General features: G+C 35.8%; 2 protein-coding genes across 2 annotated transcripts; both read left to right on the top strand.

The window, feature by feature from the left end:
• The first annotated feature begins 3,325 nt into the window (after positions 1 to 3,325).
• LOC107633337 (uncharacterized) lies at positions 3,326 to 5,005 on the top strand. The gene has a single exon (XM_021117343.1). It carries the CDS (start codon positions 3,326 to 3,328, stop codon positions 5,003 to 5,005), a length of 1,680 nt encoding a protein of 559 aa, XP_020973002.1.
• Positions 5,006 to 8,054: 3,049 nt separating this feature from the next.
• Positions 8,055 to 9,242, top strand: LOC110269735 (uncharacterized). The gene is made up of 3 exons (XM_021117585.2): positions 8,055 to 8,285; positions 8,924 to 9,022; positions 9,222 to 9,242. Exons 1-3 carry the CDS (start codon positions 8,055 to 8,057, stop codon positions 9,240 to 9,242), a joined length of 351 nt encoding a protein of 116 aa, XP_020973244.2.
• The last annotated feature ends 13,541 nt before the right edge of the window (positions 9,243 to 22,783 follow it).

The raw sequence follows: 22,783 nt of genomic DNA on the forward strand, positions 1-22,783 counted from the left end.
AACCTGAATAGCCATCCAAAAAGCAGTAATATTCATAGCCTGCTAGTCTCTCTAGCAACTGGTCTATGAATGGTAAAGGAAAATGATCCTTCCTGGTGGCTGTATTGAGCCTTCTGTAGTCAATACACATACGCCACCCTGTAACTGTTCTTCTAGGAACCAATTCATTCTTTTCATTATGAACCACTGTTATTCCTCCCTTCCTGGGGACAACATGGACAGGGCTCACCCAGGGGCTATCAGAAATAGGATAAATAATCCCAGCCTCTAGTAACTTGGTGACCTCTTTCTGCACCACCTCCTTCATGGCGGGATTTAGCCGCCTCTGTGGTTGAACCACTGGCTTAGCATCATCCTCCAGTAGGATCTTGTGCATACATCTGGCTGGACTAATGCCCTTAAGATCACTTATGGACCACCCAAGAGCTATCTTGTGAGTCCTTAGCACCTGAATTAGTGCGTTCTCTTCCTGTGGCTCTAAAGCAGAGCTTATGATCACGGGAAAAGTGTCATTTTCTCCCAGAAATGCATATTTCATGGATGGTGGTAGTGGTTTGAGCTCGGGTTTATGAGGCTTCTCCTCTTCCTGAGGAGTCTTCAGAGGTTCTTTTGTTTTCTCTGGTTCCTCCATATCAGGCTGAACATCTTTAAAAATGTCCTCTAGCTCTGATTCAAGACTCTCAATCATATTGACCTCTTCCACCAGGGAATCAATAATATCAACGCTCAGGCAGTCTTTTGATGTGTCTGGATGCTGCATAGCTTTGACAACATTCAACTTAAACTCATCCTCATTGACTCTCAGGGTTATCTGCCCTTTTTGGACGTCAATGAGGGTTCGTCCAGTTGCTAGGAAAGGTCTTCCTATAACTACAAGAAAATGGAACATTTGTAACAAAAATTTTGTATCAATTTTAAAATTGTTACAAAAAACTATTTTTTTGTAATAATAATTGCTGATTGTTACAAAAAAAACTATGTTTTGTAACAACATTACAAGTTGTTACAAAACATCCAGATATGTTGTAACAATCTATTTTATTTTGTTACAAATTATGGTAGTTTTTGTAACGCGCTGGTGTATTGTTACAAAATATTGTAATATTTTGTTACAAAAAGTAAAGTAGTTGCAAAAATTCGTAGTATTTTGTAACAAAATAGTTTTTGTTTCAAAAACTCCAAATGTTTTGTAACAAAATATCTTTTTGTCTGAAAAACTCAAATTATTTTGTAACAAAAAATTAATTTGTCACAAAATTTAACATTGTTTGTAACAAGTTTTTTTTTTGTCACAAAATATATAATTTATAATTTTTTTTTCAAAATGTTAAAAACTTTAAGAATTAAAAAAATTGTCTATATAATTTTTTAAAATAATTTTATTTTGTTTCAGAAATTAAAAAAATTGTTCATATAATTCTTTTAAAATATATTTTATATATTATTTTTTACATATTCATTCATTTTTAAATGATGTAAATATTAATTTATATGCCTTTAGAAAATTAGTATATAATTTTTAATAATCAGAATTTTAAAGTAACTTAAAACTAATTTGTGAAATTTAAAATTTTTTTATTAATTTATAAATATAAATAACAATAATTAAAAATATTACAAAAAAAATTTAAAAACTAAAGGCAGATCTTAAAAATCCAAGGGCTGATAGTGAATGTAAAACTGTAAAAAAACCCTAAGTTCCCCCCACCTCACTCTAAGTCTCACTCAGTCACTCTCAACCCTCATCGCGTCGTCTACATACCCTATCTGCGAGAGAAGATGGAGCTGCTGCAGGAGGAAGAGTCACCGGCGTAGCCCCTGGGAAACATCTCCGGCGGCGTCGTGGTCCTCCTTAGTGTCTGTTCCGTCGCAAGCGCCTCCAGTCGCTCTTCGAATCTGCTTCGTCTGCGCCAATGCTCACCTCTGTCTGTGTCGTCCTGGTCGTCTTGGCTCCGCTGCATTCCGCCTTCTCTGCCTCTGCGTCGTGCCTCTTCTGTATCTGCTACCTCCTTTCTGTTGTCGTCTTGTTGGTTGACTCCTCTGCTGGCTGTGCTCTGTTCGTGCCGAAGCTCTGCTCGTGCCGAAGCTCTGCTCGTGCGATCACCTCTCCTCGCTGGTGGCCTGCGTCTTCGACGGTGGAACGGCCCCAACCCGTCGCTGAGTGCTGAGTTTGGTTCTGCTTCTAACATCCTGCAGTGTAGAGATGAGTTTATTTTCTAATATGTAGTTATTCTATATTAATTTTGTGAACTTCATTCTTGCTGTTTTATTGTAGGTTTAGAAGAGAAAAATTGATGCTAATTCCTAACTGTATCTGTATGTAAAACTAAATGATTCAATATGTTGTTCTGTTTGTTCTTTTTCCTTTCTTGAGGCTTGTATACTAAAGTTGGAAAAACTGAGTTAGATAATAAAGCAGAAAAAATTTTTATTAGCACTAAAAAATTTGTCTCCTAGCTTGATAGTGAAATGATGAAGATTTAATAAAAGGGTCTTCTTCTGGTGTTGTGTAGCAGTCTTTAATTTCTTCTGGTTCAGCCGTGCTTCGTTGGTCTGCTGCCGGTCTGCTCTGATCGTCTCCTCTGCTGAAGGTAAGTGCAGTTTAATTTAGTATTGAACCTTGATTCTGCTGATGTTGTGACTAAAAATATTAGTTTTATCTCTGTTTGACTATATTAGTGTTATTAGCTTTTGCTTTCTTTTTAGTGATTTCGATTCTATTTTTTTTTTTATATTTTTGTGTTTGTGAATTGAGTAAAGTAGGTAACTATGTGATCCTTAGTAACATAGAAATATTGATTAAATTTTGTTATTAATTTTGTGTATTTTACATTGCATTGATTTAGGATAGTTTATGCTGCTCTGCTCATCCGGCGATGTCCTTTGCCTCTGCTGGTCTGATTCGACTGTCCTTCTTCTCCTGCTGGTCTGGTCTGGTCCAATTATGTTTCTGCTAAAGGTAACTTCAGTTTATTTGAGTATTGTTAAATATGCTGTTAGTTGATAATCTTAGCTGAAATATTGAACCTTGATTCTGCTGATATTGTGGTTGAAAATATTGTAAGTTGCTTATGCTAATGTTGTTGTGGTCGAAAGTATTGGTGTGTAACATGGTTGATTATCTGATTTTTAGGTTATTTGGAGAGTTGATATTTTTATTCTACTTTTTGTTTCTGGGTTTTATTATTTTGATTCTATTTTTTGCACTTTTTTTGGTGATTTTGAAAGTGATAGTCGCTGTGATGCTATGTTATGTCATGCTGCTCTCTTTTTTTCACTCTTTACATCCTTCTATCCATTCTCATCTCCTGCAAACATTAGTCCAATGGTCAATTACCAGAAATATTGGGTTAATTTTGATAGGCGTACTCCTGAGTTTAGGAAGTGCCTCGATGAATTATTTTTGGATATTGCCTTCTCTCAACCCGGTGTGAAAAATCAAATACGTTGTCCTTATCCCAAATGCAACAATTTTTTGTTCAAATTTAGAAATGAAGTTCATCATCATGTGCGCCAATGGGGGATAGTGACCTCTTATAAAACATGGTTGCATCATGGTGAGATACTTCAAGATACATCCACTGTAGATGTGTCTGATCTAAATGAAATTGATTGTGAAAGGGATAATGATTTTTCCACTTATGAGATGTTGTATAACATCTTTAGAGGAGAAACACTAGGGGAGACACCGAGAGATTCCGCTACCAACGTAGATGACAATATAGAAGAAGAACCTCATCAGGGGGCAAAGAGGTTCCAGAGGCTAATGAGGGATTATGAGCAAAGCCTGTATCCGGACAGTGGGATATCAAGGTTATCTTTCATTGTCAAGTTGTTTCAAATGAAATGTCGCTATGGATGGAGCAACAATTCAGTTGATGCTTTGTTGCTCTTTCTAAAAAGCATATTTCCAAAGAAAAATTCTTGTCCAACTTCATTTTATGATGCTCGAAAAGTGACTCGACATTTGGGATTAGATTACGAGAACATAGATGCTTGTGTGAATGATTGCATTTTGTTTCGGGAGCAAGCATATGCTGATTTTGATGAATGTCCAAAGTGTAAGCAATCTAGATGGGTGAAGGGGAAGGGGAATGAAAAGGATAACCTTCGGAAGAAGGTACCCCAAAAGATACTAAGATACTTTCCGTTAAAACCTAGGCTTCAAAGGATCTTCATGTGTGAAGAAACAGCGCTAGCAATAAGGTGGCATAAAGAGAAACGACTTAATGATGGAGTCCTAAAACACCCAGCAGATTCGATGGCGTGGAAGACATTTGATGAGGAGCACAAATGGTTTGCACGTGATGCTAGAAATATCAGGCTTGGAGTTGCTAGTGATGGATTCAATCCGTTCAGCAATATGAACATTTCCTATAGTACTTGGCCAGTTGTTCTCATTCCATATAACTATCCTCCTTGGATGGTTTTGAAACATTCAAATTGGATGTTATCTCTACTTATTCTAGGCCCTAAATCCCCTGGCAATTCTATTTATGTATACTTAGAACCCTTAATTGAAGAGTTGAAAGAATTGTGGGAAGAGGGTGTTGAAATATTTGATGTGGTTCAGAAACAGAACTTTAAGTTGTCTGCTGCAGTTTTATGGACAATAAATGATTATCCAGCCTATGCCATGTTATCCGGTTGGAGCACTAAAGGTGCACTAGCATGTGCGTTTTGCCACAGAGAAACTAGTTCTAAGAGGCTGAAACATGGACACAAGCATTGCTATATGGGTCATCACCGCTATTTGTCACATGATCATCCATGGCGAAGAAATAAGAGTTCTTTCGACAATACCAGGGAACTTGGTGAAGCACCTAAGCCACTTTCTGGTTATGATGTCCTAGAAGAATTCAAGAGTTTGAACAAACGGAGTTTGGGAACAATACTAAAAAGAGAAAGAAGTCTGAGCATGACAAGGTGGCTGGAAATTGGAAAAAGAAAAGCATTTTTTTTTAGTTTCCTTATTGGAAGACATTATTGTTACGTCATAATTTAGATGTAATGCATATAGAGAAGAACGTCTTCGATAATATACTGGGCACTACAACAAATATGGCCTTTAGCAACGCCAAATTTTGCAATGCCTTAAAACCATTCTCTTAGATAGGTTTAGACAACGGTTTTTTAAAGTGTTACTGTTGAATTCAGTTTTTCATCAATTTCTAGCAACAAATTAAAACCGTTCTCTTTGACTATTTTAAAGAACGGTTTTATAACCGTTACCATGATTTGGCTTTAAGCAACGGTTTTTTTTTTGTTGTTTAAAGAATTGTACAAAAGAAACGCATTAAAACCGTTGCCAAAATGCTACACTTTAAAACCGTTCCATTAGATGGTCTTACACAACGATTTTTACGGTGTTGTTGTTGAAGTTCATTTTTTCATTATGCTATAGTAACAAAATAAAACCATTCTCTTTGACTATTTTAAAGAACGGTTTTACAACCATTACAACAATTATTTATGAAACAACTATTTTCTAATATTATTTAAATAATTATACAAATTAAACAATACTAATAAAAATAATTTCAGATAATTATATAAATTGAAACTATTTTTTCTATAAATACTGAATTTATAAAATACTCAAAAACTATTGTTATAAATAAATAACAAATATTATTTTAAAAAAATAAAATTAAAATAAATTTATTATAAATATATAAAAAATATTATATTTTGAAAACATAAAGCTAAAATAAATTTATAAAAAATATTATATATTTTTATTATAAATATATAATAAATATTAATATAAAGAAATAAAATTAAAATAATTTTAAAATAAATATTATATATCTATTATTGATTATTATATAGCAAATATATAGCAAATATTATTTTTGGAAAAATAAAATTAAAATAAATTTATAATAAATATTATATATTTTTATTATAAATAATTATTTTGTTATAACAAATATATATTTTTTGTTAGAAATAATTATTTGAATTCATTGATAAATAATATTTTTAAATAATTTTAATATAGTATATTAGATTTTAAAATTATTATTCTATCCACCCATTTTTAGCAAAATATGTATTTTATCTATATTCTTTTATAAAATCTCTCATTCCTAACTCTAAATTCTCAAATTAAATAAAAAATCCTAATTTCCAAATTCCAAAACCCTAAATACCCCCTCACTGAGCACACAACCCCCCACTCATAAGCGTAACACATACACACACACGAACAAGAAAGGAGGAAGGAGAAAAGGACGGCGCCGGCGGGTTAGGTGCAGCCGTCGCCGTCGTTGCCAAGCCCGAAGGAGAAAGAGAGTCTGCAAAGGGAGAGCGAGGGACGGAGAAGAGAAGCCGCGCCAACCCCGCAACGCCACTGCGTCGTCATCTCCGTTGAGCGGTCGCCATCATCGTGCGAGAAAGGAGAAGGAGCCGTTGAGGGGTCGCGGAGCCGCTGCAGTCGCAGTCGCTGTCGCGTGCGTTTTTGTCACAGAAGCTTCCATTTCCGTCACTTTCATGTTGCGGAGAGAAAGAACTACGCATGAGCCAGGTGTAACAACCCTACTTTTTGAAAATTAAATAATTAGTTATTTGTGATTTATTTTAAGAAAATTATTTTGCTAAAGGTAATTAAATAGAGTTTCATGATAATTGAAGTTTAAATTAATTAGAATTTTTATATAAATTTTATTAGATATTTGATATAATTAAAATTATAATTTTAGTAATTGAAAAATAAGAAAGAATTGTATAATTTAATTTAAATAAATTCTATTTTGAATGAATTATGTTATTAATTTGAACTCTTAGGAATTAATTTACTAGAAATGATTAGATTAATTTTTATAAATACTTTAAGTTTAAGTCAATTAATATTTATGTATAATTTTTATTATAATTAGTAATTTTATAAATTGAAATTAAAGTTTCGGTGATAGAAAAATAATGGAAAGTTATATCATTCCATTTGAATAATTTTTTTTTACCAAAGATAGGAGACTCGAACCCGCAACCTCTTAATTGAGTATGGGGAGACTATGCCATTTGAGCTATTACTCATTGGCCCATTTGAATAATTAATATTGAGTTTTAACTATATTTTATAAAAATGTGATTAATATGTTCATTTTATATTTTAAATTAGAAATAATTGATTGAGCTTAGAAATATGTTGATACATAATGTTCCTAAATATTTTTAATAGAGCATATTTAATTTTAAAATTACTCTACCCTATAATTTTATTAAAATATCTATTCATATCTATCCATATTCTTTTCTAAAATCCTAATTTCCAACCCTAAATCTCAAAATCCCCCAATTTAATCAGAAACCCTAATTCCCAAATTGGGAACCTAACCCTCATTTTCCCCTTTTCCTAGAGGCTGAAACACGCAGCCTTCACCCCTTTCTCCTTCACCCACTCAACGCACAACACACCGACACCAGCCACAGAGAGGAAGAGAGGGAGCTGCGCCACGTCGCCGTCCAGTCGCTGTCTGGCTCGCCATCACTGGTGTCTCACCGCTGTCACTATGGAGACCAAACGCCGTCGAGCTTCTTGCCGTCGCCTTGGAGTCTGTCGTCAAGTCCGAGTCGAAGAAAGAGGGAGGCATAGAGTCAACGTCGCACAGAGAGGGATTTGCTGTTGTCATTGCGCGCCGTCGTGTGCCGTCGCTGTTGTTCGAGCCGTCCCCATCACCGTGGGTGAAGTCCGCCGCTGGCGCCAGTTGAGGCCGCTGCTGTGGAACAGAGATGAGAGAGAGACGTTGAGAGGGAACCGCGAGCTGTGAGCCACTGACCGAGAAGAAGCTTCGTTCTCGTCGCCGCACTGGAGTCTTCGACGCCAACGCCGCACGCCATTGTCACTATTGCTGTCGAAGGAAACCTCGCCATCACAGTTCAATCACCATCAAGCCTGAAGGGAAGCTAAACTGCTATTTCCCAACAGCAGCTTCCCCTGTGTTCCCAATTCCATTCTTGAAACTGTAACACTCTTGCTCATGCTCTGTAAGGAGAAAAGGTCACGTCGAGGATGGAGAGCCGCTGGGTGCCGCCGTTGTTTCACCGTGGCCATGGAGAGGAACGTGAATGGAAAAGGAAACAGGGAAGCTGCTACTTGGGATTTGAGGAAAACGGCTTTGTTCTGCCTCGCCTCTAGGTTCTGCAAGTTCCCAGAGTCCTCAGCCACCGGGAACCAGCACTGGAGCTGCCTAGAATCACTACTGCTGCTGCCATGGGAGCTGGTATTGGAACCACTGATGGAGCTGCTGTTTTTAGTGATTTTTGCGAGTTGTGACATCGAGGTAGGGAATATTTTATTAAATTAAATATTTTAAACTTTGAATGCCTGAAAAGTTTACTGGATTATTACGAATAGTTGAATGCTTCATATGTAATGGATTTTGGTTGTAGATTAAATGTGTGACTGGTTGTGCCTCTTGTTGATTTTACCATAGTAAGGTAGAACATGTTGATATGTGTATGCTGTAGTCTACAAGAGTGTGTTGAGAAGATACATGTCTAATGTTGTTCTCTAAAAATGAAAAATTCCTATAGCTGTTTAGATGCTCTCTTTACTAACTTTGTTTCTTATATTCTGATTCACAGTTTAAGATAGCCCTTTTTTCTACGTTTCATTTTCTTCAGGATTGAAATTGTAGATAAATGCTTTTGCCATGACACAATGGAACGGATTGTTGATTCTTTGGCGAGCTTTGCATCTTCCATTAAATTTAAGTACCTCCAGCACAACTTTATCTTAGAATTTCATTTATTCTGCTGCTAAAATGCCTTTAGTGTTGCTCTTAGTTGTAGTCTCTTATCTCGTTAACTCTATTTGTACCAGCTAGTCTTGATTAACATCTATCTATTGTGAGTGGCTTAACTTTCTGGTAACAGTTTACGGTTTCTTTTTCCATCTAATTACTTAAATTTCCATTAGGAAAGAGTGGCAAGTGAAACAAATGATGCATGGTGCATTTCTACCCTAAATAGACTTAAAGAAGCTTTGCCATTGAGCTTGAAGGTTTCCCTGAGATCAGTGAGTTTCTTTTTCTTGTCAAAACTCATTTGAGTTCTTGATTACTATGCTTTCTTCCTTCCATACGAGAAGCTACTTACTATAATGTAAACCGTCTAACTTTTTCTTGTCAAAACTCATTTGAGTTCTTGATTACTATGCTTTCTTCCTTCCATACAAAAAGCTACTTACTATAATGTAAACCGTCTAACTGATGCAGATACGAAAGGGTAGATTTTAAACTCTTGACCAGTGCTTGTTGCGTGAGTACCATACGACTTTACAAGCAAAATCTAAGCAGATTTCTGGTGACTTTTGTGAGGTAATGAACATTGCCAGCATTACAAATCCAACATCATTCAAAGATGAGGTTTCTTGGTGGTTTATAAATGTGAGACATTCTTCGCCTTTGAGCTAGCTTTGGGGTTGAGTTAAAATAGGTTATAGATTTCTTGTCTCTTGGCAATTTGTCCATCGATTGTTGTTACTTTTACGTTTACAGTTGAGTTAAAGACTCCTGGTATTATTTTTAATTTCTACTATTTACTTTGATGTTGTCAAATGATATATGTTTTTAGTCGAATTGTGTAGTTATTTTTTTTTAATTATTCTTATTTTTTTTCAAATTAATATAGGCACATTTGCAAGCTGAGAATGAAAAGTCTAAAGAATCAGCAATTAGAGCTTTCCAATCCATATTTGGGAAAGAGAAGGCCGGGGGAGTGCAATGTGATGGAAGAGTTACCACACCAACTTTGTTGAAGAAAAATGAAGAAATTGTCAACCTTAGGGTATACTATTATGGTGTTTTGAAAAATGATGATGATATAAGTAAAAGCAGTTATGACCTAGACTAGTATTATTTTACAATGATGATATAATGCGATTGTAGATCTTACAACAATTTTTATAAGTCAAATTTGATGGTAAATGTTCAATAAGTTTTCTTTAGTAATTTGATTCAAATAGTTTAGGTTATTTATTGACACTAAATTAAAAAAATAAGTTGGAACTAATTTCATTAATGAGAAAACTATTGTAAATAAAGAATTATATCTTACAAAAAACAGTTGTCAAAAGTCACAAAAAGCAATGGTGTTAAAACCGTTGTCAAAGACAACTATAAAATGGCAATGGTATTAAAACCGTTGCCAAAAAATGACATCAATGGCAACGCTTTAAAACCGTTGGCTTTGTGAATAATAAAATTACAACAGTTTAAAACCGTTGCCTATTTAGTTACGGTTTAAACCATTGTCATATTAATAGGAACGGTTTGAACCGTTGCTTATTGAGTAACGGATGAAAACCGTTGTTTAAAATTTTCCGTCAAAACCGTTGTCTATGCCACTAACTGTGGCAACGGTTTTTCTGTTACCGTTGCCTTAGGTAAAAAACCGTTGCCTTTGAGCATTGGCAACGGTCGCATATACCACAGGTCAAAAATCGTTGCCAAAGCGTTGCCTAAAGTTTTGGAAACGGTTTTTCAATCTATGGCAACGGTTTTTGACCGCTGCGAAAAGCCTTATTTGTTGTAGTGGGGTACACTGTTAAATTTAGATGGAAAGACAAATGACAATCTTAATGCACGACTTGATCTTCAACTTATGGGTATCAAGAGAGACCTTCATCCTCGTAGAGTGGGCAACAAGTTTGTGATGCCGATAGCCAAATATACTTTGTCAAAGACTAGGAAGGAGAATGAAAGGCAAATTCTTTGTCAGTTCTTGAAAGAACTCAAGTTGCCTGATTCGTATTCATCAAATATTGGAAGGTGTGTGCACGTTGAAGATTGCAAAATTTATGGCTTGAAGAGCCATGATTGCCATGTCCTAATAGAACGGCTGCTACCACTTGCAATTCGTGAGCTTTTACCCAAAGAAGTTTGTGAACCGTTGATACATCTAAGTATTTTCTTTGGAGAGCTTTGTTCTAAGGAATTGAAGGTGGACGTTCTAGACAAACTTGAAACCCAGATTGCAATAACACTTTGTAAATTAGAGACAATTTTTTCTCCGGCTTTTTTGATGTGATGGTTCACCTAACCGTTCATCTTGCCTATGAAGCTAAGTTAGCCGGACTAGTTCAATATCGCTGGATGTACTCCGTTGAGAGGTTAGCCCTTTAGAATTGACAACAACTTAGAATCTGCCTTATAGTATTCTATTTGTAGGTTTCTAACATTCCTTAAAAATTCAATTTTAGATATTTGCGCACACTAAAGAGTTATGTGGGAAACAAAGCACGTTCTGAGGGGTCATATCTGAGGGTTATATCTCTGAAGAATCAATGACCCTTGTGGGGAGATATTTAGATGAAAATTCTAAGATTTCTTACCCTGGCGAGAATGAATCTATGCGAGGCATAGTTGTGTTCAAAGTACTTAGCCAGTTTAGTTGTAAAGGGGCATACAAAGAACTTAGTATCTTAGAGCATTGAGAAGCTCAATTCTATGTGCTGAAGAATTGTGAAGAATTTCAACCATGGGTTGATGAACATATGGCAGTTTTAACAAGAGAAAATCCAAGAAATCTGCAGAAAAGGCACAAGGATCAATTTGTGAAATGGTTTGAAAGGAAGGTAAATGAGTAAACTTTGATAATTGTAGAATTGAAGAGTCTCTTGGTAGTAGTTAGTTTTAATTGCTATTCGTTAATGTAGATTTCAGATCTACACAAAGTAAGGAGTGCATGGGTGAATAATCAACTGTTTTCTCTAGCAAGAGGTCCTGATCGTTGTGCACACTTCTACAACACATGTGCTGTCAACCATGAAGCATCTTTGAAGACTCAAAATAGTGGAGTAGTGATGCCAGGGCATCTTGGATAGTTTTACTAGCCATTTTTTGTATGCTTTAGGTTGGTTTTATGTATTTTCTTAGGAAATAAGAAAGTATTTGGTTGAAAATGCATTCAAACCATGATTCAAGCAAACATTGTGAATTTTGAATGATTTCATGAGAATTATGCATGAATTGAATGATAAAATGGATGATGCATGATCTCATGATTAAGAGCAAGACTTTGATGCACTTTGTTTGATTGATTTCAGGTAACAAGAAGCAGAGAAGAGCTACGTTAGTGGCTACGTTAGTACCACTAACGTGGCCATTAACGTGGAAGGAAGGAAAGTTTGGAACGTTAGTGGTAAAAGTAAACACCACTAACGTTAGCGAAGGGCAAGAAGACCTACGTTAGTTTCCACGTTAGTTACATTAACATGAGAAATAACGTGGAAGGAAAGGGAAACTCCAACGTTAGTAGAAAAAGTGAACGCCACTAACGTTTGCGAAGCCAAGAACACCCACGTTAGTGCCACTAACGTGGGCATTAAAGTTAGTGAAAAAGTGAACGCCACTAACGTTTGTGAAGCAAAAAAGGCCTACGTTACTGGCCACGTTAGTGCCACTAACGTGAACACTAATGTGGGCAAAATCTCATCCGGCAGCCTGACCATGCCTTCTTCAAACAAGAATAACTTGAGCCACAATGCTCCAAATGAGGTGATTCCAGTGGCATTGGAAAGTAGGATTCCATAGCTTTCCAAGAATATATGGCACTACATGGTGGACACTAAATTTGAGGGAGAAAACCTTCCCCGAAAGTGCAAAGATGAACATGGTATCAACCTGTAGTAAGGCCAGCTGACCTCTTCACCTTCCAAGAAGTGTAACTCGAGTTGTAAAGCTCCAAATGATGCGCTTTCAAAGGCGTTGGAAAGTAGACATCCAGAGCTTTCCAATAATATATAATAGTATGGGGTGAACATTAAGCTTGAGTTCCAGAAACTAGCAATATTAATCCCCTGAACGCTAATGTTATTAGCACTCACTTTTGCCAATAACGCCAGCAACTATGCCAGCAACCCTATCCCTTTCAAGGGAGCATAATTTGAGTTACAGAAGTCCAATCGAGGTGATTTTAGTTGCGTTAAAAAGCTGACATTCAGAGCTTTCCAACGATATATAATAGTCTATAGTGAGCATGAAATTGGAGTACAAACAAGAGGCATCTTTTAAGCCCCAAAAACACCAACTGGGTAGTAAATGTGATGTTAGCCACACTAACTTCAGCACTAACGCCACACTTGTACCGTTAGTGTGGCTAACGGTAGCACTAACGATTAGCACCTGGACCTCAACTTGATTCACTTCTCTTTCAATGACCACCTAACCACAAGGAAGCAAGCCCACAAGTGTCAACCAATCAAAGTCACAAGAAGCATCTAGAATAGGAATTTTCATTTAATTGTAATTTACTTTTAGTTTCATTTCATTTTGTAATTTAGGAGAGCCTATATAAAGGCCTTAGTTTTTACATTCAAGGAATTTCGGGACTGGAGGGGGGATTCTGTATTCGGGCCTTTGGACTCCCTCCCGTCACACACTTTTCTTTCTTTTTCTTCCCTTAGTAGTAGTTCATTTTATAGTTTGTAATTTTCCAATTATGAATGTTGAAGTCTCAATTTCAGTTTTAATCTTCATCTTTATTTTTCTGCACTTTTTTTCTCCTCTGTTGAATAGAGCAATGAACAACTAACTCTTTTAATTGGGTTAGAGAGCTCTGTTACAATTCAATGGATTAATTTGTTTTTATCATTCATCTTCCTCTTTCTTTTCTCTTGATTTTACTAGAAAGCTTTTGATCTTAAATCAATTGGTTAGTTGTCTTGGAAAAGAAACTCTCGATAATTGGATCTCCTCTGAGCCTTGGAAAAGGGATGAGGAGATCATGCTAGAATTGCTTTCTCATGTTGGACCAAATTGGGGTTTGGATGGATATAGTGAAATATAATCCTACCAACACTTTGATTTGGAAATACATGTGGTATAATCAGTGACCATACTTCATCTCTTCCCATGAGCAATTAAATCAAGGAATTGGGCAATTGTTCAAGCTTAGAGAGATTGCGTTGCCAAGGAATTGGGATCCAATCACTTAAGATTGCCAAGGAGATCAATGAATGCATTGATTAAGGAAGAGATGAAAGCAATTGATCTGGAGATTGCTATATCTTTCTATCCCAATGCTTTCTTTTCTTTTTACTTTTAGTTATTTACTTTCTTGTTATTTTACATTCCTGTCATTCTTCTTCCTGCACTTTATTACTTTTCTTTTATTTTCTGTCAATTTACAATTCCTGCTGCTTATCACTCCAATATGATTTGTCTAACTAGGATAATCAATTAACCATTGATTGCTTAATCCGTTAATCCTGTGGGATTCGACCTCACTCTATTATGAGTTTTTACTTGACGACAATTCGGTATACTTGCCGAAGGAAAATTTGTTGAGAGACAAGTTTCCGTGCATCAAGTAGTTGTGAAGGGAGATGAATTTACTAGGGATGTGGATTATTATGGCGTGTTGACTGATATTTTTGAGTTAGATTATGTCGGAAAACATAAAGTGATCTTATTTAAGTGTGAGTGGTTTGATGTTCCTCCAATAGGACGAAATTAAAGTAGGGGATATTGTAAAGATGAGTATGGATTCATAAATGTGGATGTCACATATGTTAGATATAAGGATGAGCCTTTCATTTTAGCATGTCAAGCTGAGCAAGTATACTATGTAAAGGCAATTAAAAGGCCTAATTGGTGTACTGTGGTCCGAGTAAAGTCTCACAATACATATTATGTGCCTGAGCAAGATATCATGCAAAAAGAGGCATACCAACAAGCTGAAATGGGAAGCTTTAATCAAGTACCATCTTCGGGTGATATCAATTTGTTGATGGAATTAGGTAGAGGTGACATAGAGGGATCAAGTGTGGACGTGCCTATGTCTATGGAAGAAGAAGAAGAAGAAGAAGAAGAAGAAGAAGAAGAAGAAGAAGAAGAAGAAGAAGAAGAAGAAGAAGAAGAAGAAGAAGAAGAAGATTCAAATGATAGTGATTGACTTCTTAGTATTTTTATTTTGGGGATTACAAGATATTTGCAATTGCTAAATTATCCATTTTTTGTATAGGATGGTGATTGACTTTAAAGTAGTTAAACTTTAAGAATTCACATCATATTTGCAATTGCTAAGTTATTCACTCTTTGTTCCATTTGTTTAACTTTTTTGAAAAGTATAATATATTTTGAATCATGTCCAACTTTTATTGATGTGCTTTTCTTTGTGTAATTGTATATTAAATGATGTAGATATTTTATTATTTCATTTCTTTAATTTTATCTCTGTTAACTTTATTGTAGATTGCGTAACATAATGGCTACACAGAGATTGACAAGGGCTGCTGCATCTACTTATACACCACGAGCACCTGCCCCCAGCCCCGGCAGCCCGTGCCCCTGCCCCAACCCCGACAGCCCCTCCCCCAGCCCCTGCAGCCCCTGCAGCCCCTGCAGCCCCTGCCCCAGACTTGGCAGCCCCTGCAGCCCCTACCCCAGCCCCGGCAGACCCTACTTCAGCACCATTCACTGCCCTTGTTGATAGGCGTATTGGCATCCATGCTGATCTATTTGCATCTGAAGTGGGTATTGTTACAAGACAAAATGCTCCTTTGGATGTAGAGAAATGGAGCCAAGTTGGAGATGAAGTCAAGCAAAAAATATGCGACCTTGTTTTGGTAATACATATTTATATTTTCTGCTATTATGTATATTATAGGCTTTATTTCTGCTAACTAACTTTGACAAATCATATGTAGGAAAAGTTTGATATAGCAGATACGCAAGTAATGCGCAAAATAATTTTAGCTAAGGCTAACATATGTTATCGAAGTTGGCGCTCAAGATTGCGTGAGCACTATGAGTTGTATCAAACTGATGAGGAGCGCCTTCAAAATCCACCAAACAATATTCTACCGGAGACATGGGAGATTTTGGTGTCCTACTTTGGAAGTCCTTCTTTTCAGGTTTGAATTTTTCATTGTGACAACCATTGAGGTGTTCTTAAGTTGTTTTGCTATTTTAGGTCAATGCAAATAATTATACCTTACCTCTTTTTGTCTTTTGTGAGTTTGGTCTTCTATAGGAAAAAAGTTTAAGAAACAAAGATAATAGAAAGCATCATGTTGTACCACATATTGTTGGTCGAAGGACATTTCAAGTTGTTAGACGTGATCGGGTAAATAGTCTTAAAGTTTTAAGTTGGTCTTATATTTTTTGCTATGTCACGTTTGCACTTAACTTCATGTTATATTTTAAACTTCCAAAAAATTTGCAGCGCCATCCTAGAACCGGTGTTGAGCCTGACATTCAAGAATTGTGGCAAATTACTCATTAAAAGAATAATGGAGAATGGGTCAATGAAAAAGCTAAACAAATTGATGTAACATTACTAACCTTTTCCTTTTTCTGTTGCATGGAAGTTAAATTTTATCTTCATTTTCAAATCACAAATTGGATTGTGTAGGATGATATTAGCTGTATGGTCGATGAATCCTATGATTTGGAAAATCCTCTCACTCCAAATGAAGCTTTTCTACTTGTGAGAGGTGATAAAAGTGGTGCAAGTTATGGCATAAAGGCTCCAAAGTCTAAGTTAAGGATTCAAGCACAACTTCAAGAGGCAATGCAAGACCGTGAGGAGCTAACAAAGGAAATAGATGTGCTCAAAGAAAAATTTGAAGAGCAACGAACACGGCAAGAGGAAGAATTAGCTCAAATGAAAGCTCAATTGGAAGCTCAACAAGCTATTGTGAACTCTCTCATAGCGCGCTTTGACAATGAAACAAACTAGACCCTAAAGGTACTCCTAAAATTACTTATGGTTTTAATACATTTTCGTAGATGATTCCCATTTTATATTAGTATACTTTAATTTGTATATGGATCTATTTATCACATTTTACTTGTGTCATGGTTGAAAAATGACAAATATCCTATTATTTGGTTTGATAAATTTGGTTGGGTATTGGCTGAGACATAAGTTGTGAATTGGTTGTGTTTGTTGGAACCGTAGACGGTGGAAATATCCAAGTTTTAGGGGAGGTTCTGCCGAAATTTTTCTAAACATTTTGGATAAAACTTAATGGAAAAATTATAATTAGTGTTATATCTTGTTTCTAACTTTTTTGTTTCGGTTTTTCTTATTTACAGGAGTGCTGAAATGGTGACTATATGCTACCTTGAGGGCTCAAGAATGTTTTGATGCATAGAGACACTAATCTATGTTAGAACTTTTATGTTTTGGTTGAACTTTTATGTTAGAACTTTTATGTTTTGGTTGAACTAATCAATGTACTCACTAATGTTATTTTGTTTCAAAACAATTTTAGCTAAAAGGATCTTGTTTGACTTATGTATGTTTTTGAATATTATATACATGTAAACTTGCTTATTAAAATCGTTAATATATTAGTTAATTTAAAAAATAATTTATTAAATTATGCATGTAATTTGTAATAAAAAAAAGTTGTTACAAAATAATTAATTTGCTTTTGTAACTAAAGAAAAAAAATGTTACAAAATCATGTTACATTTTGTAACAAAATTTTTTGATAGAAAAAAAAATATACTGTCACGAAAAATACCTTCAAGATCAAAATTTGTTACCACTTTTGTAACGGCTTCTGGTTTTTTGTATCAGAAAAAATTGTTACAAAATATCGTATTGAATTGTAACAGTTCCATTTTTTGTTACAAAAACTTTTTGTAACGGGACTTATTGCAATGGCCCCTTTTTTTGTTACAAAAAACTTTTGTTTCAGAATTTCGATGTTTTGTAACAATTTTTTTGTTACAACTACGCCTTTTTCTTGTAGTTAGAATGAGAGTTGCACTCTTGTGCTCCTCCATTTCCAGCACTACAGAGTCAGTAGGGAAGGCAAATGGCCCAACCTTGACAATCATATCCTCAATTATGCCTGATGGGTATTTAATGGAGCCATCAGCAAGTTGAAGACAGATACGAGTTGGTTTGACCTCTTTAGTCAAGCTAAACTTTCTGATAGTGGATGCAGGGATTACGTTGATACTTGCCCCAAGATCACATAGAGCTGTCTTGGTACAAGTACCCTCTAATGTGCATGGTATCATAAAGCTCCCAGGATCCTTAAGCTTTTCTGGTAAGCTCTTTAAAATGACTGCACTGCACTCTTCAGTGAGGAAGACTTTTTCAGTTTTCCTCCAATCCTTCTTATGACTTAAGATCTCTTTCATGAACTTAGCATAAGAGGGTATTTGCTCAAGTGCCTCTGCAAATGGAATCTTTATTTCAAGAGTCCTGAGATAGTCTTCAAAGCGGGCAAATTGTTTATCCTGTTCTACTTGGTGGAGTCTCTGAGGATAAGGCATCTTGGCTTTATATTCTTCAATCGTAGTTGCTGCAGGTTTACTTCCTACAGAAGTGGTTGGAGAGGCTTGCCTAAGGGGGTTGTTATCAGCACTTTCAGATGTCTGATCCCCCATTGGCGTTTGAACGCCAGAATTGGGTGCTGTATGAGCGTTTAACGCCAGATTGCCACCCTTTTCTGGCGTTTGGACGCCAGACTTGGCTATCCACTGGGCGTTCAACACCAATTTCTTACCCTTTTCTGGCGTTTGAACGCCAGAATCCTTCCTCTCTGGGCTCTTACTGTCCTCAGAGGGATTTTGGGCAGTGGTTTGGTCATCCTCTGTCAGCTGTTCCTTTCTTGGCTTTCTGCTGCCTTGAGTTGAAACATTCACTGTCTTCTCACTCCTTAAATGAACAGCTTGGCACTCTTCTGTTATCTGTTTAGATAACTGCTGTATTGTCTGATTCAATTGTGCTTCCATATTCTTGTTAGCCTTTTCAGTGTCTTGTAGCATCTCTTTAAATTCTGCTAACTGTTTTGTTATAAAAAGCAATTGCTGATTGAGTTCAGAAACTTGTTCTTGAGGACTAAGTTCAGTGGATACTGCTTTAGCCTCTTCTTTCAGGGAGGACTCACTGCTTAAGTACAGATGCTGATTTCTAGCAACTGTATCAATAAGCTCTTGAGCCTCTTCAATTGTCTTTCTCATATGTATAGATCCACCAGCTGAGTGATCTAGAGATATTTGAGCTTTTTCTGTAAGCCCATAGTAGAAGATGTCTAACTGTACCCACTCTGAAAATATTTCAGAGGGGCATTTCCTTAGCATCCCTCTGTACCTCTCCCAGGCATTATAAAGGGATTCATCATCCTATTGTTTAAAGCCTTGGATGTCCAGCCTTAGCTGTGTCATCCTTTTTGGAGGGTAATATTGATTCAGGAATTTGTCTGATAACTGTTTCCATGTTCTTATGCTTGCTGTGGGTTGGTTATTTAACCACCTCTTAGCTTGATCTTTTACAGCAAATGAAAACAGTAATAGTCTGTATACATCCTGATCCACTTCTTTATCACATACTGTGTCAGTAATTTGTAAAAACTGTGCTAGAAACTCAGTAGGTTCTTCCTGTGGAAGATCGGAATACTGGCAATTTTGCTGCACCATGATAATGAGCTGAGGATTTAGCTCAAAACTGCTTGCTCCGATGGGGGGTATACAGATACTACTCCCGTATGCAGCAGTAATGGGGTTAGCATATGACCCCAGAGTCCTTCTGGACTGTTCATTTCCACTTAGATCCATGATGGAGAAAGGGAGATGTTGTAGATTGTAAAATAGAAATAAAGTATAAGAATAATCAAAATATTTTTGTTTTTATTTTATTTATTTAATGCTAATCGAATTCAAAAGAGAAGAAAATAAAATAATTGGGAACTAGAAAAATAAGCTTCAAAAATAAAATAAAATAAAATAAAGTAGATTAAAATAAATAAAAAAAATTCGAATGCTAAAATGGCTGATGAATTAAAAAGATTTGAAAAATTTTGGATATGAGTTTAAAATTTGAAGATTGAAATAAAATTAGATAAGATTTTGAAAAAAAAGATATGATTTTTGAAAAAGATTTTGAATTTTGAAATTTTAAAACTAAGATAAGATAAAATAATAAAAAAAATTTTAAAATAGAAATCTGAATTTCTAAATGAAATTTTCGAAAATTCAATTAAATAAATAGAAAAGATATTTTTGAATTTAATGAGGAAAGAGAAAAACAATAAAATGACACCAAACTTAGAATTTTTAGATCAAAACTAAGAAAGCAAACAGGAAAACTTTGAATGTCAAGATGAACACCAAGAACACTTTGAAGATCAAGATGAACACCAAGAATAAATTTTAAAAATTTTTAAGAAAATAGAAATACAGAGGACACCAAACTTAAAAATTTTTATATTTTGGACACTAATAATTCGAAAATGTATAAGATAAACAGCAACAAACACCAAATAAGAAATTTTAAAGATCAAATAAGGAGGATTACCAAGAACAATTTAAAGATCAATAAAGAACTAAGAACATATAATACGAAAAAAAATTGAAAGGAAAATAAATTCATGCAATTGACACCAAACTTAAAACATAAAACTAAACTCAAACAGAAGACTAAATTATGAAGTTATTAGTTTTTTTTTTAAATTTCGAAAATAGTTTAGAAAAATAAAATAAGGATTTTAAAATTTTTACCCAAAACAATAATAGATGACTCAATGTTAGTGACTTTAAACTAAAAAGACAAATTTTCCTAATCTAAGCAACAAAATAAACCGCCAGTTGTCCAAACTCGAACAATTCCCGACAACGGTGCCAAAAACTTGGTGCACGAAATCACAATCACACTTTTGCAATTCTGCACAACTAACCAGCAAGTGCACTGTGTCATCCAAGTAATACCTTACGTGAGTAAGGGTCGATCCCACGGAGATTGTCGGCTTGAAGCAAGTTATGGTTATCTTGTAATTCTTAGTCAGGATATCAGTAATGATTCTTAGTTTTAATTGTAAAAAGTAAAATAACATGGAATAAATACTTGTTATGCAGTAATGGAGAACAGGTTGACGTTTTGGAGATGTTCTATCTTCTGAATCTCTGCTTTCCTACTGTCTTCTTCTTCATGCACGCAAGGCTCCTTCCATGGCAAGCTGTATGTTTGTGGATCACCGTTGTCAATGGCTACCATCAGTCCTCTCAGTGAAAATGGTCCAAATGCACTGTCACCGCACGGCTAATCATCTGTCGGTTCTCGCTCATATTGGAATAGAATCCAATTGATACTTTTGCGTCTGTCACTACGCCCAACACTCACGAGTTTGAAGCTCGTCACAATCATCCCATCCCAGATCCTACTCGGAATACCACAGACAAGGTTTAGACTTTTCGGATCTCAAGAATGGCCGCCAATAATTCTAGCCTATACCACGAAGGTTCTAATCTTAGATTAGAAACCCAAGAGATATGCACTCAAGCTATTGCAGATGGAACGGAGTTGGTAGTCAGGCACGCGTTCATAGATGAGAATGATGATGAGTGTCACGGATCATCACATTCATCAGGTTGAAGTGCGAGTGAATATCTTAGAATAGAAACAAGCGTGATTGAATGGAAAACAGTAGTAATTGCATTAATTCATCGAGACACAGCAGAGCTCCTCACCCCCAACCATGGAGTTTAGAGACTCATGCCGTAGAGCTCCAACTGACCTCTTCACCTTCCAAGAAGTATAACTCGAGTTGTAGAGCTCCAAATGATGCGCTTCAAAAAACATTGGAAAGTAGACATCCAGGGCTTTCTAACAATATATAATAGTATGAGGTGGACACTAAGTTTGAGCCTCAGAAACGAGAAATCGCTAGCTTTATTGGCAATCAACATTTCCAGTAACGTTGGCATATATGCCAGCGACCATGTCCACTTCAAAGGAACATAACTTGAGCTACAGAGGTCCAATTGAGGTGATTCCAGTTGTGTTAGAAATCTGACATTCAGAGCTTTCCAACGATATATAATACTCTATAGTGGGCATGAAATTTAAACACAAACAAGAGGCATCTTTTAAGCCCCAAAAACACCAACTGGGCAGCAAGTGCAACGTTAGCCACAATAACTTCAGCACTAACGCCACACTTGTAGCGTTAGTGTGGCTAACTTTAGCACTAACTTTAGTACCTGGACCTCAACTTAACTCACTTCTCTCTCAAGTCTACTTCCAAGCTCAAGCAAGCAGGCCCACAATTGTCAACCAATCAAGGCCACAAGAAGCATCTAGAATAGGAATTTTCATTTAATTGTAATTTGCTTTTCATTTCATTTTGTAATTTAGGAGAGCCTATATAAAGGCCTTAGTCTTTTAATTGAAAACAAGCTGGATACTCAGGAAGTCTGGAAATTGAGGGAATTGAGGGATGGAAGAGGGGTCTTCGGACTCCCTTCCCTCACACACTTTTCCTTTTCTTTCTTTGTACTTTTCATTTATGAATTTTGAAGTTTTATTTTCAATTTCAATCTTCATCTTTACTTTTCTGCACTTTCTTTCTTTTCTATTTTGGTAGAGCAATGATCAACTAACTCTTTTCATTGGGTTAGAGAGCTCTATTGTGATTCAATGGATTAAGTGTAGTTCTTATTCTTCTTCTTCTTTCTTTTCTCTTGATTTTACTTGAAAGCTTTCGATCTTCATCCAATTGGATAGTTATCTTGGAAAAGGAGCTATTCAGACTTGGATCTCTTTTGAACCTTGAAAGAGGAATGAAGAGATCAAGCTAGAAATACTTTCTCATGCTGGACCAAATTGGGTTTGGATGGATATGTGACTATAATCCTCTCAATACCTGGTTTGGGAAATGCATGTGGTATAATCAGTGACCACACTTCATCTCTTCTCATGAGCAATTGACCAAGGAATTGGCTATTGATCAAGATTTGAGAGATTGAATTGCAAGAAATTGTAATTCAATCAATTAAGATTGCCAAGGAGATCAATGAGTGCATTGATTGAGGAA

Source organism: Arachis ipaensis, chromosome B3 (assembly GCF_059453495.1).
Source record: "Arachis ipaensis isolate K30076 ecotype BB chromosome B3, ASM5945349v1, whole genome shotgun sequence".
Classification (NCBI taxonomy): Eukaryota; Viridiplantae; Streptophyta; class Magnoliopsida; order Fabales; family Fabaceae; genus Arachis; species Arachis ipaensis.